The sequence below is a fragment of the Mastigoproctus giganteus genome, chromosome 8 (assembly GCF_048544385.1).
Source record: "Mastigoproctus giganteus isolate SK-2022 chromosome 8, ASM4854438v1, whole genome shotgun sequence".
Classification (NCBI taxonomy): domain Eukaryota; kingdom Metazoa; phylum Arthropoda; class Arachnida; order Uropygi; family Thelyphonidae; genus Mastigoproctus; species Mastigoproctus giganteus.
This window is the reverse complement of record NC_143582.1, coordinates 91,885,305-91,913,046: the sequence shown is the minus strand read 5'-3', so window position 1 is coordinate 91,913,046 and position 27,742 is coordinate 91,885,305. Positions and strand designations below refer to the sequence as shown.

General features: G+C 36.3%; 1 protein-coding gene across 3 annotated transcripts in view; it reads left to right on the top strand.

Moving 5' to 3' along the window:
- Positions 1 to 237: 237 nt before the first annotated feature.
- The window catches only part of LOC150081717 (MAGUK scaffold protein DLG5-like), a 450,728-nt gene continuing 423,223 nt past the window's right edge, over positions 238 to 27,742 (top strand). For 2 of the 3 annotated variants that reach the window (XM_090378823.1, XM_090378822.1), the window contains exon 1: positions 238 to 600. In XM_090378823.1, coding sequence (XP_090234949.1) covers positions 309 to 600 — 292 coding nt within the window. In that variant the 5' untranslated portion in view covers positions 238 to 308. Of the gene's footprint in view, positions 601 to 21,148; positions 21,229 to 27,742 lie in introns of those variants that run through there. The other variant, XM_090378824.1, reaches the window with a different exon arrangement.

The window sequence follows — 27,742 nt, the reverse complement described above, 5'->3', positions numbered from 1 at the left end:
ATTTCATGCGTTAATCATTGTCCGATTTTTATTATCATTCTGCTTGTCTTCTTTCTATAGTACTCTGCAAATTACATTAGTCGCATAGGTAACAACAAATACGATTGTTCTGATTTCAGCGTGTTGCAGCCAATGGATGAAGGCTGTTGAGATTTTACGTCGCCGCGTCGTTGAACTCACTTTACCCCTGGTCGCTGCCTTTCACTAGATTCAAAGATGGCGGCCGTCAGTGGTGGTTTAGGTGAGACTTTGCCATCTGAAATAATCTTCTTTTTGTACAGACATTTATTATATTTTAAAATTGATTTATGAAAATGGATGAAAAACATAGGGAGATTTTACAGATTCACAGAGGAAGATTTGTGCAGTGTGTAGATCCCGATAGACTTGTTCCATTTTTTCAGACTAATGGATTACTAAATTCTGATGACGTGAACGAACTCGAAAAGCAGAATAATCAAGGTGCTAAGATAGAAAGACTTCTAGATATTCTTCCTACTAAAGGACCACAAGTTTTTCAAACACTGTGTCTAGCTCTAGAAACAACCTATCCGCACCTCCTTACTGTTATGTTTCTGGGAGGAAGCCAAAAAGTTGGAGGTAGGACCACACCTATGATTAGAGAAAATTTTTTATCCAGAAGTTTACTTAGTTTATAGATTTTCTTTGTTTACTTGTAACGTATAATCAGTAGCTAAAAAATGTTTATTCGTCGATTACTTTAGGTTGACAAATAAGAGACCTGTGAAAGAATGTGTTGTATGTATCTATCGTTGCTCTTTTTTACAGCATCCCACTCTTGATGTTATTCCAGGTTGTAGTCAAGACTAATAATTCTGTCATTGTTATTATTTTTTCATTTTTTAAAGTATTTTAATGCATATTTTTGTTGAATAGCTGTGTGTTATTCCTTTAGAGAACAACTAGGTCAGAGTGTTATTTTAGCTTTGTGACACAGTTTGCAGCTTAAGGGATTCGTGGTCTTTATAGAAATAATAGTTGAATTGGCCAGGTTTTTACAGGCTGGTGATATGACAGTAGTATTTCATATTTATTGATGTTTGCGTGTTTTATTTACTGTGAGTGAATATTAAATTGTACAATATTTGGATGACACTTTTATCTGATTCTTGGAATAAAAAAAATTACTAAATTTTGGCACACATTTAAAATACACACACAAAAGTACCTTCACATGATTATTACTTGAATATATTAGGGCTACTAAAATCGACTCTAGGTATAATTTGTTGTTTTCTTTCATTAGAAACAAAAGTGTGAAGTGATACATGATTCATTATCTATTTTATCCATTTTACTTCTGCATGTATTGAAAAGTTCTGCAGAGATGTTTGCCCCTCTGATTTTATGCAGTTGCTGAATCAACACCCTGTCACAGTACTACTTCATAATTTAATTTTTCAATTACCTTCAATACTACTAATAATAGAAAGAAAAGGAAAACAAGTGTAACATAGCAGAATATTCAGAGGGTTATGTTTAAAGCTTGAACATAAATTCATTATTAAAAATTTTAAATTTCTTTTAAGAGGAAGCAGTTATTTTTATTTTTTGCAGGAAATCTGTTAAAGAATAAACTGAAGAATATTTACTCTTGGTTTTTATTCCATCCTATATGGATAAGTTTCTTTTTAAAACCAACTAATATACTCTGTGAAGGCATTATTTGGAATGAATATTTAAAAAAAAAAAAAAAGTGCCCGACTCCACATCACTTACTTTTCAGTGACTTATTGAATTTCAAAAGTAGAAATCTTACAGAAGACAAACCTGTTTCCTACAAAGGCAGCTCAAGTAGGCTAAGTTATATTGCATTCCTATTGATGTTGCAGAGTCAACTTGAGTACCCATTTATTAAGGCAAATTTGAGCAGGTAACATGTTTCCAAGATGCAAATATGTTATCTGCTTGGAGGAGATCAAGCATAATAACAGACCTTTAACTTATGATTTTCTCAGCCATTTCTGAATATGGTGTTTTAATGCTCTGTCATTTTGTTTGTTTCAGGAACAATTTAGTAACCAGGAGGGGAAGAGATTGATTTCATTTGCTTCTGGATTTGATATTAAGTGGCACATGATACAATTCCAGTGTAATAAGAGTTTCCCTGCAGAATAAGATCAGCTGTCACTAGTGTAAGGAATACTTAATCCTCACAAAGTTTGCAAATAAATCAGAGATGATACTTATGTGCACTCCCCATGTTAGTTTTGACCACTACCTTGAGTTATACCTTGAGTTACACCAACAACAGTTAATCAGTATTATCAGTGTTGATACAGCTTTTTGATACTACATTGGAAGTTGCTATTGATGTATAGCCATCCCTGACTTGTATAGGGTGTGACCTGAAGTATTTTTCTTTTCACATTGTTCTTCTGAGTTTGGGAGTAGGATCATACCCTTCCATTTCCCTTTATTTGCTATTATTTCTTATGGATTACAAGTAGTTAAAGTTTATTTGGCATCTAAGTTAAATTTTATAATAATAAGTGACGATTACTACTGAATTTCTCAACTGTGTTGATTGCTGCTTTTTTTGGAAAACTAAGAGTTACATTAAAAATAAATTGTAATGTATAATGATGGATAAGAATGTAACAGATAATACTAGTAGTAGTAGTGGAGAATGATGCCAGAAAGCAAGCTTATACAGCATCAGCCAAAAAAAAACATAAAACCCAACACTTCCCATGTCATGAAGCTCTCACCTGCCCAACTCATTGTTAGAGCTCACTCTTATGCATCAGGTAACACAGTGACAATCTCCAAGGCAGAATGCACTGGTCCTACAAGAGCTAGTTATTGTCGGTGACACCATTGTCAGGGAGACAGGTAATATATTCTGTAAAAAGGATAGGTGGAATAGGACCAGGGTATGTCTGCCAGGGGCAAAGATTCATGACGTAGAGCAGATATATTTTAAGGGCACAAAGGGTGATATTGTTGTACACATTGGGACAAATGACATTAAGAGTAGGAGATCTGCAGATTTACTTAAAAGTACAGGTCAATGTCAGAAAAGTTGTGAGTTAGGGTTAAATTTGAAAGTGTCGCAATTCTGTCCAGAAACAAAAGGAAGAATTACATGATAAGAGCTTTGTCAATCAGTTCAGGCCTGGAGAGAGAGAGAGATTGTGCAAGGCTCATGGGATGGAATTTTTATCAGTGTGATCTGTGCTTGTTGACAGGGGAGAGGCGACTCCGTAGCCAGGTGGGAAGGAGCAGCAGTGCATAGCACATGCTTCTTGATTAGACCTGGGTTCGAGCCGTCACCACCAAATACGGAGGATGCGGAAAGGTCAGGGAATGACCACCGCATATCCTGGAGCAATATGGCCTTAGTTGCTAATGCTCCTAAAAACCAAATAACAAACAACAAACAAACAGACAGAGGAGATTGCTTCTGCAGGGATGTGATACATTTAAATAGAAGGGGTGCAAGAGTGTTTACTGATGTTATTAGCATTAGTAGAGGCATATGATGCAAGAAAGCAAGCTTATGCAGCATCAGCCAAAAAAAAAAAACTTCCACTTCACCCCCTCCGTTCGTTCGAAATACCTATCCAGCTGAGCCTTAAATTTATTTAGGCTATCAACTTCCACAACAAGGGATGGAAGTCTGTTCCACCAACCAACCACCCGCTGGCTAAAGCCAAATTTCCGCACCTCTATCCTACATCTGTCTTTCCTCAATTTGAATTTATGCCCTCTCAGGTGATTATTCAGAGCAAGAGGAAGAATTCCATCGCCATAGAGCATTATCAAACCATTCAAGGCTTTATACACCTCAATCAGATCACTTTGCCAGTGCCTATTTTCCAGATACTGTAATTTGCAAAACTTAAGCCTCTCTTCGTAAGAGCAACCCCTTGTTCCATTCACTAATCTTGCTGCCCTTCTCTGTACTCATTCCATCAGATCTACATCCTTCTTGAAATGAGGCCTCCACACCTGTATACAGTACTCAATGTGTGGCCTGACCATTGCCTTATACAAGGGAATAATCATCTCCTTATCCCTGCTAGAAAAATTCCTGTATATCATTGACAAGACACCATGAGCTACTCTTGCAGCCCGTCGGCACTGCTGAGAGAACTTCATATCTGCCTGCACAATTACTCCCAGGTACTTTTCATTCTCTACCACTGTCGGTGTAGTACCTCAGAGTTGATACGTTGCTTTGGGGTTGCTGTTTCCCATATGTACTACTTTACATTTGTCAATGTTAAACTTCATTTGCCACCTCGCAGCCCATCAGCTCAACCTTTCCAGATCCTCTTGCAGCAGCATAGTGTCAGTAGTGTCCTTAACAACCCTGTCAGCCTTTGTATCATCTGCAAACTTGGACATTAAGCTTGATATACCATCATCAATATCATTTATAAATACAGAAAACAATAATGGACCCAACACTGAACCCTGAGGGACTCCACTAATAACATTAGTCCACGATGAGCAGTGTCCATTGATTACCACTCTCTGTCTTCGCCCCCTAAACCATCCCTTTGTCCATAGCAGCAATTTGCCTCCAATGCCACATGGCTCCAATTTGTGCAGCAGTCTTCCCTGTGCAACAGTTTCAAAACCCTTTTTAAGATCAAAATATATAATATCAAAGTTATTCCCTGCATCCAGTTCTTTTGTGACTGCATCATAGTATCCAATCAAATTGGTCAGGCAAGACTTTCCCTTAACAAAACCATGGTGTGTCCGAGCTATAACTGAAGTCTTGTCTAGATGATCGTACAGTGCTTCTTTAATCAGTGCCTCCATTAATTTTCCTGGAACAGAAGATAAATTCACAGGTCTATAATTAATTGTGTCAGCCTTTGATCCTCCTTTGTGAATTGGGATCACATTTGCACATCTCCAGTCTATGGGTACCTCCCCCGAGTCCAAGGAATCTCTCATAATTATGGCTAAGGGTTTGCTTACTTCTTTGACTGCCTCCTTTAATATAACTGGATAGATCCCATCCACCCCAGGTGCCTTTCTTGTGTTTATCTTCAACAATTTTCCCTCCACTTTACTCTCAGTTATTACAAGATTATCTAGCCTACTGCCAGAGTTGAATACACCTCTGGCATTCCCCTCGCTGAATAACTGCTCATGTGTGAATGTCGATGCAAAATATTCAGTTTGTTAGCTACCTGAGCAGGATCATCAACAGTTGAACCATCGATATGAAGTGGATCAATCTGATTCATCCCTTTCCTTTTGGGTTTTCATTAGTAAAGAACTCTTTGCTGTTTTTCTTTGCATCCTTTGCCAAAGATTTCTCATAATATGCCTTTACCTGCCTAACCTCCTTTGTGACTTGGTTACAGACCAGCTTATATCTATCATAGGCTTCTGTGTCACGTATTAATTTATATGCATCTCTGCCGTGTGTCTCATTAGTTCATCTGACATCCATTTAGGCCTAAACTTTGAACAATATATCTTAGTTGGTATTTAAATCCTAGTAGCGTCCAAGATAAGTTCTTTGAATGCTTCCCATTTTGAATTTGCTGTTGGTAACATCATCAGTTGGTCCCACTGTATAGAATTTAAATACTGTCTCAGACTATCGTAGTCGCCTTTATGAAAGCAATAACCCTTCCCTTTACCCCTGATGGAAGTTACCTCTTTGAGTAAATCCCAACTGAGCACACTGTGATCACTGCCACCTAGTGGTTCCTTTATCTGCAGATTCTTAATGCATGAAGAATCACTACTGATAATCAAATCAAGAATATTACTCCCTCTAGTTGCCTCTCGCACATGCTGATGTAGAAAACAATCATCCAATAAATCCACAAAAGCCTTGCTAGTGTGTGAGTGACCAACCCACAAATTCCAGTCAATATCTGGGAAATTAAAATTCCCCATTATAAAGACTCTGATTTACTGGCCCACTCTATTTTCCTGTACAGTTTCTTATTATACTCATCAGAGTTATTAGGCCTGTAGCACACTCCTACTCTCAATTTTGATCTACCAATGCTTATGTCACACCAAACTGACTCGACACTGCACTGTCCAGCGATGTTGACTGGCTTCACTTCCTTGGATTTTATGTGTTTAACTAATAGCATAACCCCTCCTCCCTTCCTATCCTGTCTATCCTTTCTGTAGATGCTGTACTCCCCAAATTGCAGTTCTGCATTCCTTATATCTGTGTGACACCACGTCTCTGATATCCCAATAATATCCGATTTTGATGCTTTGAGCAATACCTCAAATTCATCAAATTTATTGACCAAACTCCTAGCATAGGTGTACACGCAAGTATACACCTATGCCGAACTTAATCCGCTAATGGTAAAGGGAAAGGTTTTTGCTTTCTTAAAAGTTAATATGGTGGTCTAAGACAGTATATAAATTCTATACGGTGGAACCAACTGATAATGTTACCAACAGCAAATTCAAAATGGGAAGCATTCAAAGAATAATCTTGGAAGCTACTAGGCTTTTCATACCAACAAAGAAATATTGTTCAAGATTTAGGCCTAAATGGATGTCAGATGAACTAATTAGACACATGACAGAGAGGGATACCTATAAATTAACACGTGACACAGAAGCCTTTGATAGATATAAGCTGGTCTGTAACCAAGTTATAAAGGAGGTTAGACAGGCGAAGGCAGATTACGAGAAATCTTTAGCAAAGGATGCAAAGGTTTCTTTATTTATGTAAACTCTGGAAGGAAGAGGAGGAACCAGATTGGTCCACTTGATATCGATGGTTCAACTATTGATGATCCTGCTCAGGTAGCTAACAGACTAAATGAATATTTTGCATCGAGATTCACACACGAGGAGTTATTCAGGGAGGGGAATGCTAAAGGTGTATTCAACTCTGGCAGTAAGCTAGAAAATCTTGTAATAACTGAGAGTAAAGTGGAGGAGAAATTGTTAAAGATAAACACAAGAAAGGCACGTGGGGTCGATGGATTCTATCCAGTTATATTAAAGGAGGCGGCAATGGAAGTAAGCAAATCCTTGGCCGTAATTATGAGAACTTACCTGGACTCAAGGGACTGGAGATGTGCAAATATGACTCCAATCCACAAAGGAGGATCAAAGGGAGACAGGTAATTACCGTGCTGTTAGTTTAACTTCTGTTCTTGGGAAATTAATGGAGACACTGGTTAAAGAAGCATTGCAGGATCATCCAGACAAGACTTCAATTATAGCTCGGACACAGCATGGGTTTGGTAAGGGGAAGTCCTGTCTGACTAATTTGATTTGATACTATAATTATGAGAGCATCTTTGTACTCAGGGGAAGTCCCCATGTACTGTTCATGTACAAATGTATCCCCAGTTCACAAATTGGGATTAAAAGGTGAAATGAGTAGTCACAGAACTGTTAGTTTAACTTCTGTTCCGGAAAAAATAATGGAGTTACTGGTTAAAGAAGCATTGCAGGATCATCTAGACAAGACTGCAATAATAGTTCAGACACAGCATGGGTTTGTTAAAGGGAAGTCTTGTCTAACCAATTTGATTGGATACTGCAATGTGGCCACAAAGGTACTGGATGCAAAAAATAATTTTGATGTCATATACTTGGATTTCAGGAAAGCTTTTGATACTCTTGCACATGGAAGACTGCCGTAAAATTGGAGTGGTATGGAATTAAGGTCAAGTTGCTACAATGGATAAAGGGATGGTTGAGTGGGGGATAACAGATAATGATAATAAATGGACACTGCTCTTCATGGACTATTGTTATTAGTGGAGTCTCCCAGGGTTCGGTGCTGAGCCCATTGTTGTTTTGTATATTTATATCAGATTATACTAAGGTATAATCTGATATAAAAATAGCTGTATGCTACTGCAACATTATCTAGAAAAGTTGGGCAATTGAAGTTTAACATTGATTTAGGTGATTGATAGAATCTCTTAAAAGACTGTATAAGAATTTGACTAATCAGAGAAATAGCATAAAGGCTTAATTTTTGCTACTCACCTCAGTTGATCTGCTTTGTTATATGATGTTGAAGTGGAATAGGATTAAAACTAATTAAGCAATTTGGATAAAATTAATAAAGAGAGACGGAAACATTAAAAGATGTGTGATTTAAAGTAGCCTGCGGAGAAGAAGAAGTGTACATCTTATTCCTGGTTGTCTTGTATAAAATATTAAAGCATTTAACCTTCACTTTAATATTTTATACAAGACAACCAGGAATAATGTGTGCACTTCTTTTTCCTGGACTCAGATCTTAATGTTTCCGTATCTATTTATTAATTTTAACGAAATTTCTTAATTAGTTTTAATCAGAATAGAATTAAAACTACAGAGAAGGGCCACAAGATTGGTCAGGGGAATGAAGGGTCCTCTTACCAAGAAAGGCTTAAGTTCTGCAAATTGCAGCATCTGGAGACTAGGCACCTGCGAGGTGATCTGATTGAGGTACATAAGGCCTTGAATGGGTTGAGCAGGCTCAATTCTGATGGGATTCTTCTTCTTCTTGCTCAGATTATGAACCTGAGGGGGCATAAATTCAAATTGAGGAAAGACGTTTGTAGAATAATGTGTGGAAATTTACCTTTAGCCAGTGGATTGTTGATTGTTGGAACAAACTTCCATCTGTCGTTGTGGAAGTTGATAGCTTAAATAAATTCAAGGAGGAACTGGACAAACGTTTCAGAGGGATTTTTTTTTTTTTTTTTTTATGAAAACCCCAAACACGAAAGGTATCAAAACCTATAGTACTTAGTACCGTGCATGGGTTGAAGGAGAAGTATGGGGAGAGGGAGATGCCGGAAACTTTGCTCTAGAGACTAAACATGGGTTTCACCACTTCAAGCCTCCAATAAGCAAAGTGGTGGTATTTCACCGGTTGATGAAAGTTATCTACCACCTGAAGTGGATGTGTGATGAAATGGTTTTTTTTTTTTTTTTTTTTTTTTTTGGCTGATGCTACATAATCTTGCATCACATGCCTCTACTACTACTTGCCCATCCTCTCTGATAGTTTGTATTATCCTTTAATTTATTGAAACTACCCATCTCTACAACACCAGATGGGAGTTTGTTCTATCAACCAACTATCTTCTGGCTGAAGGGTTAGTTTATGCACATCTGTCCTGTAACCATCCTTCCTAAGTTTGAATTTATGCTCCTTCATGTGTGTAGTCTTAGCAAGAGGAAGGATTCTAATGGTATTGAGCTTACTCAATCTATTCAGAGCCTTAAACACCTCAATCACATCTCCTCACAGGTGTCTAGTCTCCATATATTCTGAAATTTGCAGAACTCTTGCCTTTCCTGGTAAGACAGCCTTTTGTTCCCCTTACTAATCTTGTTCCTTGCACTTGCTCCAACAGATCGCATTCTTCCACAAATGAGGCTTCCAGACCTGTACTGCAGATGTGGCCCTCACCAGTGCCTTACAGAATAGGATAATGAACTTCTTATCCCTACTGGCAAAATTTCTGTATATCAGTGTTTTTCAAACAATATGTACCCTATTTTGGGTGAAGTTAATTTGTGGGTAGTTTTAATAATACTGTTTTATCTGACTTGAGTAAATACAGTACAGTATATGGTATTCATTTATTAATGTATAATTTGTACATATATTCTATACAGGGTGTCTCAAAAGTGAATATCTGTTTGGCTAAATAAGATGAGGTTCATAAAAATGTCCAAATGACATGATTATACGCATATTTTTTTTTCAAAATGTAGGTATTCTAAAATTAACCACTTACTGTTCATACATACAACAGAGTGAAGTTCATTTGCTGAAAGAGGAGACAACAAGCATTAAATAAACAGTATAATTATCAATTGATTACTTCCCACAGATGTTTGGTAAAACGTTGTTTTGTCACTACACTTTTGATAACCAAGACCGAAAAATTTTGACCATAAGCTCTCTTGTTGGCTTCATAATCATAGAAGTTGGTTAATTTCTTTAAAACATCTTGGTTTGGAAGACTTACCAATCACAAATGGACATAGTTTTGTACTGCCATCTGAATTGCAGCATAACAGAACTGTGTGTCTTTGTTTACTTAATATTCCACAGAGACTCTCCTCTGTCTAAACCTGTCTCATCAAGATTAAAAATATCCTTTGCCTCATATTTTTCAAGAATGGACCACACACACACAACCAGTCTGTAGCCTATTATTTGTCGGCTAATCCAGACTCGCTGCAAACATTTCTCGAAACCAAGTTATTCCTGTCTTTAAATCTTTGGAGTCAGTCCCTGCTGGATTTGAAGTCGCTAATTCCATGTTGCTCAGCTAGATAATTTGCCTTTTCTTGCAAAATCGGACCTGATATTGGCAAATTAGATGCATGCCTTTGTTGGTATTATCAAAAAGTTTTGTTTCAAGCTTCTCGTATTTTGCACCATTAATTTGTTTCCTGTTTTTTTTCACTGCTCCAGTGTCACACACTTCAAGTTTTTTTCAGTATTGTAAAGTATGTAAAGAGATGTTATGTTCCTTTGTAATGTTCATTTTGCTTCATTCTATTATGTTAGCTTCTTGTATAATTTTAAGTTTTAATTTCCAGGCTTAATTACATACGTTTTGTTGCCACAAATAACACTACTAGATGAGATTTAATATAAACAAACTTTAAAAGTTCCAAAAAAAAGACATCAACTCAGATAAAATGGCACAAAAAATAGATTATTGTATACTGTAGCAAAAGACTCTTTGAACTGGCGTAACAATTGGAACTGACTTTAATCCCGTGGAGAACGAAGGAGTGTATGTAAACAACTTAGACAAACTGTTTTTATTCTTTTGTTAATTTAACAGATCATCCTTCACAGTGATGGTTTTCAGAGTGCACTTATGTTGTAGCTACCATAAACTGGTTTTCTTTACACAAAAGTGAATTCTAACAAGTCAGTGCCATCCTTCGGGAAGCAGGGAACCTGGTGATCAGGGGCAATAATCAGACAACTGTGCTAAGACAGTATTTGTATTAAACATACAAAATAACAATATTTATTTATCACAGGGTGAAAACAAACTTTGTAATACATATTAACCAAATTTTGTAATAAATGAATATACAGGCAGACCTCTTGTTAATGAACTTCCATATAGCGAATTTTTTTGATTTCCCCTTTGTTGAAAATAGTTTCCGTATAATGAAGAAAATTTCCATATAACGAACTAATTTCAAGAAACCTGGGTATGCATTATTCGCACCTCTGGCCTTTAGAGCTGATGTTGATGCTTAGGCAATAGAGCTGATGTTGTAGAAAGCATGAGTTAATAGCTAAAAGGATTAAGATTTAATCCCTTTAGCTCTTAAAAGCTAAAGGGATTAATTCTTAAGAGCATGAATTCACAAGAGCTAAAACATTCCACAATTTACTGTTGCCCGTAAAACACCTCTACTCTCCCGAGAAGTCATGCTGGTCAACTGCTATCTGTGTATCCATAACCATTGGCAAAGATTAAGGCATATTCATGTAGATTGGGGTGTTAAAAAAAAAATTGCTTTAAAATTTGGTATCTCTGCCAGTAGTATATCAACCATTCTGAAAAACCGTGTTTCGATTTTCAAACTGTTTGAGGAAAAGGGTCCCAGTTGGAAGTGTGTGAAATTATGCCTGTATGATTATTATATGTAGATGAAGCCGTTTTTAAGTGGGTGAAGTTGATTCGAGACCAAATCATGCTGATATCAGGGCCACTAATAAAAGAAAGGGCTGTGGAGTATGCATCTTTTCTGGAGCATAAAACATTCCAAGCCAGTTCTGGTTGGCTGGACACATTTAAAAAGCATCATGGCTTACTCGAAAAAGTCATTTCTGGTGAAAGTGGAATTGTAATCAAAGAAGACTACCCCTTGGAGAGAAACAGCGTAAAAAATTATGGAGGACTGCGAGCCCAAAGACATGTTCAACAGGTGTATGAAACAGGTGTATTTTTTAAATGTTTGCTGAACAAGACACTGACTTTTAAAAGTGATAAATATTTAAGTGGTAAAATTGTAAGGAAAGAATTACAGTGTTGGTCGGTGCAAATGTGGCTGGTAATGAAAAACTGAAGCTTTTGGTAATAGGCAAAAATAAACAACCCCGATGTTTCAATAGATAAGGTCGTTAGATAGCACTACAACAAAAAAAAAAAGCTTAGATGACAAGTGAAATTTTTGGACAGCGGATTTTAAATTTTGATAGAAAGATGACAAAAGAAAATGGAAAAATCGCGTTGATTATCGACAACTGTCCTGCCTAACTTCACTTGGTAATTTCGAAACTTACAGGTGTGAAGCTTGTTTTCTTTCCTCCGAATACCTCGTCTAAACTACAACCAATGGACCAAGGCATTATCAAGAATTTCAGAATGCACTACTAAAGACGCATACTGAAAAAAATTATACTGAGAATAGAAACTAACCAACCTATAGATTCTGTTATAGTTTTGCGGATGTGCATATCAGAGTTGGCGAAAGTGCGGAGTCGTGAGTCATGATGTGACGGAAACGCTGATTAAGAATTGTTTCGCAAAAGCAGGTTTTGCTAAAATGCTAGTTAACAACGATGAGAGGTATGAACTACTAGAAGATATTGAGCACTCTTGGGAAGAACTCCAAGTAAGATGTTTTAGGAAAAACATCTGACATGGAGTACAAGTAAGATGTACAAAAAATACAGTGGAAAAATTGTTCTTGATGAATTTTTAGGAGTTGAATATCCGAGTGACTCCAGCATATCCAGAAATTAAAACAAATGCACCAACCATTTGATTATAATGGTTTAATGCTGGAAACTATAAAATGTACCAAACGATACTACACTGTAAAATAATATATGCAAAAGACTGATTTGTTGTTGAGAAAGGAGGCGGAAGCCTCCGAAAGCTTCAGTCAATGTTTTATCTTTATTGTATTTTAAATATTTTATTTATTTATATTTTATTGTATATTAAAGTTTCATTGTATATTTATTTTGTAAATCAGTCTTTTGCATATATTATTTTACAGTGTAGTATCGTTTGGTACATTTTATAGTTTCCAGCATTAAACCATTATAATCAAACGGTTGGTGTATTTGTTTTAAATTCTGGATATGTACTCTCCCAACCTTAGAGGCCTTTTTGAAGACTACAGCATTTTGGAGATTATTCAAAGAACTAGTGACAATATCAGTAATGACTTGGATGAAAATGAGGGCAATATTAAACCTACCAAACATCAATGTTGGCAACATTTGAAACTTTGCATCAAGGCTTTCAATGTGAAGAAAATGTGCCAGAAAATATATTTGAGTGTTTAACATTTTTATGAACGATGTACAGTGAAATCCAGTGTTCAAAAAATATAACCAAATAATTTACGAGATAATTTTAAAAATTGTGCGTTATCATGTGTTCGTTATTATATTGTGCGTTATCATGTACGTAATCATTTCTTAATATGTATCTGTTAATAAATTAATTGTTTAAAATGTCAGAAAATTTATTCAATCCCACTTATTTCTGATTTATTTCCCATCTTTGTTATATTTTCCATCTTTTATTATATTTCTGAATGTTTACAGTATTTTTCACTGCTGAAAAGGTCATCTTTCCCTATAACAAAATATCTGTTTAACAAATTTTTCAAGCTAATGATCGATTTTGTTACATTGAGGTTCATCTGTATTTACATAGAAAAGCCTATCGTTTTGCAGGGGAATGGTGTGTGCTTCATATAAATAATTACTTTGTATAAAATGAGTTTGTATTAACAAGATTTTACTGTATTTGTATACGTGCAACTGTTCACTGATCCATGTGTATAATGGCTAGGGCTGTTACCAGCATGGGTGGAAAATTGCACTCCCAGATACCTGAGCAATAACTTTTTATCCTTCATTCATATTTTGTTCAAATTCCTCCAACTACTTTTTTTTTCTACACTCTAGGCTATTAATTTATATGAGGGCAGGAGTGTCTATTTCTATTCTGATTCCTTACCTAATTTCCCATCCTGTTAGCTAAACTGCTGTACCATTGCCTGTGACCACAACAGATGTACACAATATGAATATATACAAGTACTACTGCCAAGCTCTTTAGGCGCCTCTGTAGCCAGGTGGGAAGGAGCAGCAGTGCATAGCACACGCTTCTTGATTAGACCGGGGTTCGAGCCCGTCATCACCAAATACGGAGGATGCGGAAAGGTCAGGGAATGACCACCGCATATCCCGGAGCAATATGGCCTTAGTTGCTAATGCTCCTAAAAACCAAATAACAAACAAACTGCCAAGCTCTATCTTTGCAGAAAGTCACAAGGTATGCCAGTAGATATATCCAATAACAAAAACCATATATAAACAGAAAAATCTGTCTCGTGTGTTATTAATTTTGATAATTCCGTACTTTAGAAAATTATTTACTTACCGTGATGTATTAATATGTGGCATTAATGGTATTGATGTTGTATATAATTAGTCGTTACATTGACATGAAATTTGGTATTAAGTATGATTTTTAAAATCAATACATAGTATGGGAATTATCCAAGATCAATTGAATTGTTCAGTTGTGTTATGAGCAAATTAAGCATGCATTAGTTTTTTTTTTTTTTAGCATTAGTGGAGGCATGTGATGAAAGAAAGCAAGCAAGCTTATGCAGCATCAGCCAAAAAACCCCTCCCATTTCACCCCTCCATTCGTTCCAAATGCCTATCCAGCTCAGCCTTAAATTTATTTAGGCTATTAGCTTCCACAGCATAAGATGGAAGCTTGTTCCACCAATCAACTACCCACTGGCTAAAGGCATATTTCCGAACATCTATTCTACAACTATCTTTCCTCAATTTGAAACTGTGCCCCCTCAAGTTCTTAGTCTGAGCAAGAGGAAGAAACCCATCAGCATTCAGCTTGCTCAACCTATTCAAGGCCTTATACACATCAATCAGATCACCTCGCAGGTGTCTTCTCTCCTGGTGCTGCAATTTGCAGAACTTTAGCCTTTCTTGGTAAGAGCACCTCTTTGTTTCCCTCACCAATCTTGTTGCCCTTCTTTGTACTCATTCTAGCAACTCTACATCCTTCCTAAAATGAGGCCTCCAGACCTGTACACAGTACTCTAGGTGTGGCCTGACCATTGCCTTGTATAACGGGATAATCACCTCCCTGGCCCTGCTAGCAAAATTCCTATATATCATTGACAAGACTCCATGACCTGCCCTAGAAGCCTGTCTGCACTGCTCAGCGAACTTCATATTTGACTGCACAATTACCCCCAGGACTTTTTCACTTTCCACTTCCCTGAGTGTAGTACCACAGAGTTGTACGTTTCTCTTGGGTTATTGCTACCCATATGCAGTACTTTGCATTTGTCAATGTTAAACTTCAGTTGCCACTTCTCAGCCCATTTGCCCAACTTATCTAGATCCAGTTGGAGTAGCATACTGTCTTTACTGTCGTTTGCAACCCTGCTAACCTTTGTATCATCTGCAAACTTGGACATTAAACCCGATATATCTTCATCAATATCATTGATAAATATACAAAACAACAATGAGCCCAACACCGGACCCTGGGGAACTCCACTAATAACATTTGTCCCCGAAGAGCAGTGTCCATTGATTACCACTCTCTGTCATCTCCCACTCAACCATCCCTTTATCCATTGTAGCAACTTACTCTTAATGCCATATCTCTCCAATTTGTACGCAGTCTTTCATGTGCAACAGTTTAAAAGAGTTTTCATGTGCAAAAGTATCAAAAGCTTTCCTGAAATCCTAGTATATGATATCAAAATTATTTTTGGCATTCAGTTCCTTTGTGACCACATGATAGTATCCAATCAAATTGGTCAGACAAGACCTCCCTTTAACAAACCCATGCTGTGTCTTAACTATTACTGCAGTCTTGTCTAGATGATCCTGCAATGCTTCTTTAACCAGTGATTCCATTATTTACCCCAGAACACAAGTTAAACTAACATGTCTGTAGTTACTTATGTCGCCTTTTGAACCACCTTTGTGAATTGGTGATATATTTGCATACCTGCAGTCCATGGGGACCTCCCCTGAGTCCAAGGAAGCTCTTATAATTATGGCTAAGGGTTTGCTGCCTCCTTTAATATAACTAGATAGATCCTGTCCACCCTAGGTGCCTTCCTTATGTTTAACTTCAACAAGTTAAACATAAGGATGTTTCTTCTCCACTTTGCTCTCAGTTATAACAAAATCACTTAGCTCCCTGTGAGCGTTTGATAAACGTCTGGCACTCTCCTCATTGAATAACTCCTCATGTGTGAATGTAGATGCAAAATACTCATTCAGTTTATCAGCTACCTGAGCATGATCATCAAGAGTCACCCCATCTATGTTAAGTGGTCCAATCTGATTCATCCCTTTCCTTCTAGAGTTTACATAAGTAAAGAACTCTTTGCTGTTTTTCTTTGCATCCTTTGCCAAAGATTTCTCGTAATCTGTCCTCGCCTCCCTAACCTCCTTTGTGTCTTAATTACAGACTAGTTTATACCTGCCATAGACTGGGCTAACCAGGTGGGGAAAGTGCCTGCCTTGCAACCCAAAGGTCGTGGGTTTGAATCCCGTCTCGGGTTTGGATCAGAGTAAAATGCAAAAACTTTGGGAGATGCATTATGGGCACAGAAGCCAATGTGCCAACAACTAACAAAAAAAAAAAAAAAAGAAACCTGCCATAGGCTTCTGTGTCACTGATATTTTATATGCATCCCATACATTTTTCTTCTCTGTCACGATCCTCATTGATTCATCTGACATCCATTTAGGCCTCTAAATGGATGTCAAATAAGTAATACTGTTCAATACCTTGAACAGTATTTCTGTCAACTAACTTGAACAGTATTTCATGTCAACTAAGAAATACTGTTCAATACTTTGAACAGTATTTCTTAGTTGGCATGAAAAGCTTAGTAGCCTCCAAAATTAAGTCTCTGAAGGCTTCCCATTTAGAATTCAATGTTGGTAATATTATCAGTTGATCTCACTGTACATAATTTTCAAACTGTCTGAGACCTTTGTAGTCACCTTTACGAAAGCAAAAGCCCTTCCCTTTAGCCTTGATGGCAGTTACATCTTTAAATAATTCCCACATCAGTACATTGTGATCACTGTCACCCAGTGGTTCTTTTATCTGCAAATTCTTAATGCATGAATAATTACTGCTGATAAACAGATCACGAGTATTACTCCCTCTGGTTGCCTCTCGAACATATTGCTGTAGAAAACCTTCATCCAATAAATCCACAAAAGTCTTGCTAGTGTGCTAGTGACCAACCCACAAGTTCCAGTCAATATCTGGAAAGTTAAAATCCCCCATTATAAGACATTCTGATTTACTGGACCACTCTATTTCTCTGTACAATTGCTTATTATACTCATCAGATTCCTTAGGCCTATAACACACACCTACTCTCATTTTTCCTTTCCCAGTGCTTATTTCACACCAAACAGACTCAACACTGCATTGTCCACCAACATAATTGGATGCCCTTCCTTAGATTTTGTGTGTTTCTTAACTAACAGCATAACCACTCCTCCTTTCCTGTCCTGTCTATCCTTCCTGTACACATTGTACTCCCAAATTTCAATTCTGCACTGCTTATATCTGTGCAACACCACATCTCTGACATCCCAACAATATCTGCCTTTGATGTTTTGACTAGCACTTCAAACTCATCAAATTTATTAACTATACCCCTAGCACTGGTGTACATGCAAGTATGCATGCATCTGTTCCTACTCTTGGTTACCCTAACACAGCCCATGTATTTACTTGTTCCACTATGACTCCCAACAGTCCTGGAAATCTTCATTACCTTGCTTTCCAGGCTGCTACTGATTCTAATTGAAGAGTGCAAGAATCACTTTTGCCTCTGCCTGTGGCCACTGTTAACCTTTTTAATTATATAGCATTAGCCAAAAAAAAAAAAACAAACAAAACCCTTCTCATTTCACTCATCCATTCACTCCAAAAGTTTGTCTAGTTCAGATTTGAATATGTTGCTGACTAACAATATGCATGCCTGAAGGTGTATTCAGTAGCAACATAGTTGCCTATGTTTAATCTAATGTTTAAATGTTAATGTTAAAACTAAAATTAATGCTAATAAGTTAATTTGTTAATATGGCCAATTTTTTTAAAAAATTATATCCGAAATTAACATCTAAAAATTAATATTGATTGAATTTATCATTTTACACAATGCATGTACGTGCTTGCGTGGGTGCGCGTGTGCGCGCGCACACACACACACACACACACACACACACACACACACACCTGATCCATTCATTTGCATGGACATTTCTTCGCTATCAGGGGTGTTGAGTTCAGAAACAGTCAAATGAAATGAATGGCTCGTGCATACCCATTTCTGTTGTCCCAATAACAGTGTTACCATATTATATTTTACTGCTTTGTTAATAAGGCCATTTTATTTTAAATTATATCCGAAAGTAGCATCTGAAAATTAATATTGAATTAATATAATTTATCATTTTACCCATACACACACACACACTAAAATTAATGAAACTGATTTTATGAAATGCAGTGTGGTAGAGCTGATCACACACACCACATGTCAGCATGTAAGTTGAAACTCCCCCCCCCCTTCATGATGAGAGTAGTCTCGCCTCGTATTCAGTGTGTTCAATCTGTGAAATATATGACCATGTGTATATCAACTGCATCATGAAAAATGGAAGAATGTCAGGCAACATTACACCATCAAATTTTCCATCAAGCTTAATGAAAGCATAACAGAAATGTATGGAAAGTTAAAAGTAGCTTATGGTGATCAAGTGTGGCATAAGGCCTTTTTGGATGAACTTCAAGCCATTGAAAATGAACCATGCACAGGAAGACTTATCTCGGCAACGACAGAGGAGAATGTGGAGAGGGTAATGGCTCTGGATTTTTCTGCAACCCATATGCAGTACTTTACATTGACAAATGTATCAACTGTGTGATACTACACTCAGGGTGGAAGAGAATGAAAAAGACCTGGGAGTAATTGTGCAGTCAGATATGAAGTTTTCTGAGCAGTGCAGACAGTCTGCAAGAATAGTTCATGGTGTCTTGTCAATGAAATACAGGAATTTTTCTAGCAGGGATAAGGAGGTGATTATCCCCTTGTATAAGGCAATGGTCAGGCCACACTTTGAGTACTGTATACAGGTCTGGAGACCCCATTTTACGAAGGACGTAGAGCTGCTTGAACGAGTACAGTGAAGAGCAGCCAGATTGGTGAATGGAACAAAGGGTTGCTCTTACAAAGAAAGACAAGTTCTGCAAATTGCAGCACCTGGAGAGAAGACACTTGTGAGGTGATCTGATTGAGGCGTATAAGGCTTTAAATGGTTTGAGCAAGCTCAATGCTGATGGGATACTTCTTGCCTAGATTAGTCACCCGAGGGAACATAAATTCAAATTGAGGAAAGACAGTTGTAGAATTGATGTGCGGAAATTTGCCTTTAGCCAGCGGGTGGTTTGTTGCTGGAACAAACTTTCATCAGTAGTTGTAAAAGTTGACAGTTTAAATAAGTTCAAGCCAGAACTAGACAAACATTTCGATTTAATGGATGGGGAAATGGGAAGGATTGGTGGCAGATGAGCTGAACATGATTCATTGAGCCATTCCTGACATTTTAACAGGTCGTTTGGGCATGCGAAATGATCTGTTAAATCACTGATGAACATAGGCCTTGAATTTCTTGATCTTGTTCAAACTGAGCCAGATTTCCTTCAGTGAGAAGCATGGTACACTGCGAATTTGCAGTGTACAATGTGAACATCAAATAAAATTGTTCATCTGTTGTTTTTTTGATCAGAATGGAGTGATGCACAAAGAGTTTGTGCTGTAAGGTAAAACTGTCAAAGGCTTCTGCCTTCGTTCTCAACACTGTTGAGAAAGAAGGCAGAAGCCTTTGAAAGCTTCAGTTAGTATTTTAGTGCTTTTAACCTAGTATATTTTATTCTATTTTAAATTTGGTATTTGTATTATCACCTTGTATAGTTACTGTATATCACAGTTGTCTTATTTTAAAATTGCTATCATCAGTAATATGGTATTTTGTTTTGTTTGTAAATAAATTTATTGTAAATATTAAAATTTTAAGAATTTGGTTTTTTGTCTTTTGTTTTTACTTCAATGGTTGGTGAGAAACACTAAAAAATCATAGTATGAATATACCCAACCCCAGAGGCCTATTTGAAGACCTGATTACCTGTTTAGATTGATTTGTTAATTGTTCAACCCAAGGCTGGTAGCTAATTGAGGATACCTTAAAACAGATCCAATGTCTCTGAAACTGATTATAACAGTGCCTTCCAGTTTTTTAATAAAAATGGATTCACCTCCGTGTTGATGTCATTCGATTAAAAATTGTATTAGTTTTTCAGGCTTACTTGTGGATAAATATAATAATTTCTAAAGAGCATAAGTCCAAGCTCTATCACTGGGAATGAACAAGATTATCTCCAGACAGAAAAACATAATGCAGAGTAGTGTTATTTTCTCAGCCCATTCTCTCTCTCTCTTTCTCTGTAATTTAATTTTCTATAACTAGAGTAAAGAAAAAACTGATCGTCTTCTATGGCGTATTACTTTAACATTACCATTTATGTGTTTTGCTGAAGAAATCTTTGGAAGCATTAATGAGAGAACAGCAAAAGAAATGGGTGAAAAGTAAAAGGTAATTGAATAACATGGAAACTTTATCGACATTAACTTATGGATAGAATCAGTGGAGGTACCTTGAAATCAGGTTTGTCAGTGGTTGAGTCACCTTTATGAGAAATTGAAAATGTCAGATCACTGGAGAAATGTAGAATTAATTCTCTTGATAGAAGTGAAAAATTATGCAATCTGTATGAGTAAGAACAGTTTTGCAAAAAATTCCATCTCTACCATTGATAGCTTCATTGTAAGTGACATGTATATGGAAGCTGGTAAGTGTTTACATATTTATTTTTAAAAAATACTTTTGAAGGCTCTGTTCTGTCTTATACATTGCAATATATGTCTGTTTTGTTTTATAAATGTGACAGTAATATGAATTTTTGAATATGAACTAAACATTGTTCATTCAATTACTCTCTCCCTTTTGCAAAGATATATATGTAAATGGCTCCAAGCTCTGTACTGGCAGTCATTAAACACAATTCCATGGTCTACCAACATCATTCATATAAGTGTCCAATCCAGGTCCAGTACATAAGGGATAATTGGGTGTTCTTAAAGGTAAATTAGCATGATCTATGACAAACATGTCAAATATAATCACTGTTGGCATGCAGGAGCATGTTTATGAAACTAAGATGTAATTGCATACACTTTGCCACCTTGACATTCTCTAACTAGTAGGCACATTTAGCATAGTTTTTTTGGAAAAATTGGAAAGCTTGCATTTTGTTGATAAATATCTTTGATATTTAAAAAAATAAATAATGCCAACCAAATCAGATTCCTTTTCTCAAAAAAAATCAAAGCCTAAAAGGTACATAGTGAAGTAGTGCCCTGCACCGGTCCACTGTTTTAGACCCTACCTAACCTACAACTTCAATAATTGGAAGTGCAACTGAACCTGGCCCACATTGTTTGTACCCACAAAAAAAAAAAAAAAGTGTGAATTAATTTGTATTAAAAATCTGTATGTTTGTAATAATACAATATTTGCTTTAAATTAAAGTAAATCAATCAGTAATATTAATATTTTATTATATTTTATATAATACATAAAAAGTAACAAAAAAAAAGGAATGAAACAATTAATTTCATAAATTTTTTATAAGTTGTTGCACAGAAACAGAACATTAACAGTTTCTGGCTTCAGCTGTATTCTTCCTTGAATTAGAAATCCAGACAGAAAACACTTTCGCTTGCTATGCTTGCATTGTTGGCAAGAATTAAATCTCTGTTCCCCATCAGATGGGAGGAACGTATTTGACGAAGACCAGATGAAACTATACCTTAAAAATATTACCTGCCATGTCATTGTGCAATCGGCCAAAATTACACCCACCTTTTATAGAGAGAATGTGTCCATCCATATCTTCCCCCCCCCAACTTCCAGTCTTGATTTGAAACTAAATACGCATTTTCTTAATTATATAATCTACATTTTTTTCTTAAATATATATACTGTACTCATTTCTTTTCTTAATATACTCTATTTTACATCCTCATATATTAACTCCAGGGGCTCACATCTGGTGAGTATGGGCTTGGCACACCCAGAATCCTGAGCTGGATATCATCATTCTCTTTCTTGGTGTTTCCCTTCTACTTTTGTCTCTCTCTCTCTCTCTCTCTCTCTCTCTCTCTCTCTCTCTCTCTCTCTCTCTCTCTCTCTCTCTCTCTCTCTCTCTCTCAGGGTAACTCAGGAATTTTTTTTTTTTTTGGCTGGTGCAGCATGAGCCTCAGGCTTCTTTGCACCATATAACTAATAATAATAAAAAATAATCTCACGTTTTCTTTATATTCTTGACTTGGTGCCTCATGGCCTAAATTGACCATGCACCATAAAATTTCAAATACATGCATACTTTGTAAAAATAACTTTAATAAACAGCAAAAAATGAAAATGGAAACTATTTTGCATGCATGGGATAACCTACTTAAATTATAGAGTAATTTTGAATTTATTGTGATCACTATGATCCTGAGTTAGCATTCTCTTAATCCGCAATTTTTTGGAAACTTAATGATGTTTTTCTTTCAGTTTTGTGCCGAAATACTTCATTTTTAGTGTTGGTTCAATTTCTTATTCTCCAGCACAAGTGTCATATTTTCGTATACTCTTGTCTTATTTTTTTTATTTTAGTTTTATTCTAAATAATTTTAAATCTAGAAACTAATTATACCTTTTAGATGAATGTATGAAATTTATAAAGATCTGTAGTGGAGTAGTATTGTGTGTAATTCAAATCACATACACAAAAAGAGAATACAATACACACCTCATAATTTACTAAATAATGTTACTTAAAAAAAAACTAATAAAAACCAATTAATTTATGAGTTAATGTATTAGTTTTTGGTATTATTGTATTAAATTTTTGCATTCAAAAACTGGAACTGCACCTGACCCATGTACTTGAAAATTTCTGAAGACCCAATCTACACTGTGGATACTGACCTGATGCAGGACTCTATGGTGAAGTTCTTCTCAAGAGGTAGCAACTTTGCTACTTTTTGATAATTAAAAAAAAAAAAAAAAAAAATGTTAAGAAAATGAGTGGGTAGGGAAAAAGGGATAAGTGATTCACTAAATTATTTGCCCTCCCCCACAAAGAAGGTCGCAAATGTGTTATCTCTTTTGCAAAAATTAAGTGTTGAAATTTATTGGTTTAGAAATTAAAAAAAAAAAAAAAAAAAAAAATGTATAGAATAGTTTGGAAGAAACATGTTGGCTTGTCTGCTTTAGTGCTTACATTGCAATCTCTCCTCTCACATAGTTTTCAAACATATGCAATTAGTTCAACCAGGTTAAAAAAAAACAAACTTAAAATTAATTAATACAAAAAAACAGAATAAATTACAGCATTTAAAATTCAAGCACAGAGAATAAGCTTTTCAGATATGAATAACATTTATAATTAAGTTATATTGTAAAGGAAACATAATAAAGGATACTTTAGTGTAGAATGCTGCCATCTTCCAAGTTGTAAGCAGATTATAGCCTAAATGGGAGGGTGGTAAAGTTGTATGCAGTTACTTTAGTCAGTACCTTCTGTCTTACAGTTTGAGTGCATGGAAGAAACTCCTTTGAAGAACTGGGTGGCTATAATTAAATTTCAACTATTCCAATGCATCTTCAGGGAAACTGATGAAAGGTATTTGTATTTGGTATCATGGAGATGATACAGATGAGTAGTATGCAAAAAGCATTTGTATTTTTTCAAAAGGCATCACCAGGGGGTGAGAGTGGCACAGATGTTGGTTTTCGTATAGGGTGAGCAGAATGAGTTTTAAAGCCTAAAAATGTAGGATAAGAATAATAAAAAAAGGAGTGGTTAGTGAGAACTTCACAGTGTTTATGTAATATGTGTTCTAAAAATGAAACAGAAATATTTATAAAAGAGAAAATATGGTTTTATATATGGCAAAACCAGCACATTAATATATTTGAGGAATAATTAAGTAGTACTGTAATAAAATAAATCAGGAGCAAAGGCTTTACTCAGTCATATTTTATTGAACTTCTTTCTGCCCTAATCATATTTTGCTCAGTGCAGTCTTAACATGTTAAATTTTTGTTAATTTTGCATAATATAGTGGTATCACTGGTTTTTACATCTAGATGGCTTCATCCATCTGACAGTGAGGTAGAATTCTAAATATATATATATATATATACACTGTGCTGCCACTTTATTAGGTACACCCCTGCTGTGCACACAAATGGTTTGTCCCACAACGTTGCAAGTCACATGACCGCAGTTGTGGATATAAATGCAGCAGAACAGCCTTTCTAATATCAGTTAAGTGTACAAACTGTAGCAAGAATGGGGAAAAGGAGTGATCTAATGTGGCATGGTAGTAGATGCAAGAGGTGCTGGACAAAGCACCTCTGAAACGGCAGTTCTCCTTAACTTTTCATTTAAATATATAAAATATTTAAATACCAATAGTCACATATTTAAGTATGAACAATACTAATGCACGATAATTAAGTTAAATACACTGTGCTGCCATTTTATTTGGTATACCCCTGCTGTGCACACAAATGGTCAGCTCCACAACATTGCAAGTCACATGACCACAGTTGTGGATATAAATGCAGCAAAACAACTTTTCTTGTTAAGTGTACAAACTGTAGCAAGAATGGGCAAAAGGAGTGATCTAACGGACTTTGAACGTGGCATGGTAGTAGGCGCAAGACATGCTGGACAAAGCATCTCTGAAATGGCATTTCTCCTGAACTTCTCATGCACCACAGTTTCAAGGGTGTATTGAGAATGGTGCACTGAACAGAAAACATCCTCTCAATGGCACTCTTGTGGAAGAAAATCGCTTGTTGATAAGAGAGAGGTCAGAGGAGGATGGCTAGAATTGTGTAAGCCAAACAGACAGGCCACAATGTTGTCACACATCACGTCAGAATACAACCTTGGTGCGAAGAACAAAATATCGCAACGGACCACTAGTTGCACTTTGTCGCAAATGGGCTACAACAGCCGATGGCCACATCACGTACCTTTGTTATCAATGAAGAACAAGAGAGCATGCCTCCTGTGGGCATAGTAACACCAGCACTGGACTATCAAGGATTGGAAAACAGTTGCTTGGTCTGACGAGTTGAAGTTCCTGGAGCATCATGTTGATGGAAGGCTCAGAATTTGGCGAAAACAACATGAATCCATGGACCCATCATGTCTGACGACTACTGTGCAAGGTGGTGGGAGAAGTGTTATGGTGTTGGGGAGTGTTTTCTTGGCACATGTTGGGTCCATTTATACCCATAGATTCACGTCTGAATGCCACATCATAACTAAACATCGTTGCTGACCAGGTGTATCCCTTCATGTTGACGTAAGTGTATCATCAGTCAGATGGTTACTTCCAGCAAGATAATGTGCTGGTGCACAAAGCCCAAATCACTATAGAATGGTTCCAGGAACAAGACAATGACTTTTCTTTGCTGCAGTCTGCGGATCTCAGTCCTATTGAAAATCTTTGGGATGAGCTGGAAAGGGCTGTTCGCTGCAGGACTACACCTCCATCGAATCTCAAGGAACTGTGTGACACACTCACGTCTGCATGGTACTCTATTCCTGAACGTTTTCAGCATCTTGTTCAATCCATGCCTAGACAAATTAGGGTTATTTTTGAAGGCTAAAGGAGGCTCAACACGCTACTAGGTAGGTGTACCTAATAAAGTGGCAGCATAGTGTATGTATGTATATATACAGGCCCCCATATCCAGGTGAACAAGAGCGGGAGTGCAGTATCTCACGCTTTTTGAGTAGACCGGGATTCATACCTCTGACTGCTAAATACGGTCAATCTGGCAACCTGCACTGGACCAGTGTGGCAGATTATGGTCCATTTCCCTCAATATGAATCATCGGGGAGGCTTCTATCCTGCAGTGGATTGATAATGGCCTTATAAATATATATCAGTGTGGTGTGTTAAAACCATATTCCAGGAAAATAAAAAATAAATTTTCCAAGAAAATATAGTTTTTAGTGTGATTGTTAGTAGATTATAAATGCAAAATCTTTTAAATGAATCATAGATTTTCTCCAGTATAATTTGAGAAGTTGATACTGTTGTGGCTAATTATAATAATTTTGAATAATTATTCATGAATTTCTGAAAATGTTCTTTTCAGAAATTCATTTCCATTGTGTGGTGGAATGGCAAGCCAAAAGCCAAATAATTTCTTCCAAGGTTTGGAAGAAATTATTTGGCCCTTGAAATATAAATTTTGAAGATTGGTGAAACCACTATGGGGAGGGGAGGTAAGGAGTGTTTTCAATCCTTACCTCCTTTATCTAATGGCCTGACAGTTGTTTTGGTGTGTTTGTTAAGAATGTGGATACATTTCTCTATTGTCCAGTGAAAGTTCAGAATTTACAGTTTCACCACTAACTTTTAACCTTAACAAGATCTCTTAAGCCCCATTACTCATCTCTTTCATCTCTTCTAAAGTGAAATTTTTACTTTAGAAGAAAACTGATTAAATAAGGTTTTGCCAGTTTGATATTCCACGTCAGTAATATTTTTATGCATATTTTATACATCTCTCTTAAACTGCTAGTAAGGGGCAGAAGGATAATATAGATCCACATTTATCTGATAATATGGGTCAAAGCAGTGCTTGCATTCACTTCAAAAATTGTTTGTTGTCGCAACAGCCAATGTTGGCAAGATGTTCTGAAGGTAGCAATGTTTCAGATGAGTGGGAGGATAAAGCTAGGGAAACAAGCTTAAATAACTTCAAGGGGTGTATCAAGGTAATAAACTATAAAAGAATACTTAGTCTTAACTGTGTCTACAGTATTGTTAGGAGTTCAAACAATAATGCTGAATTTGAACATTCTGCTTAGTATACAAGGCAATCTTACAATTGCCTTATATGCTAAGTGAAAACTCAATTGAAAATTATAGAAGAGAGGGATCTGGCAGTGTGAACAACCAGCCAGGAAAGCCTGTAGTGTCCAGGCTTTTGTAAGGCAATTGTAAGACTGCATTTGGAATACAGGTAACCCTCGTATAACACGATAGTTAGGTTCCTATAAAATCTTGTGTAGTGCAAAACCGTGTTATATGGGACTAAGAACCAATACAAAAAGGGGGGTTACGTTTCAAAAGCTAACAAAAATACATAATTTTTTATAACTATCAGGAACTTAAATTTTTATTAAAAATGGTAATAATTGAACAAGCGCCTTACAAACTGTGATACATACATGCCAGATAATGTACGTTCATTTAATTTTCTTCCTTCTCATTGCTGCTAAGCATAATCAAACGTTAACGTTTTCTCTGTTGCAGAATATCTTCACTTTCTGAACTTTCTTCTGCAGCATCTAGATTTTGTATCTTCTGCTCTCTTTAAAATATCAGTATTCTGGGATTGTTTGCTTTTGCTTGATAGGTCTTTTTTTTTTAATTTCATTGTATGGAGCAAAGCATCTTTGAAGCTCGTTTTTTAACTTTTTATAGTGTGACCAGGATCCTTCTAGTGAAAGGATCCACATTAAAAAAAAAAAAAAAAAAAGATTCTAACTGCTCAGCTAAGTTTAT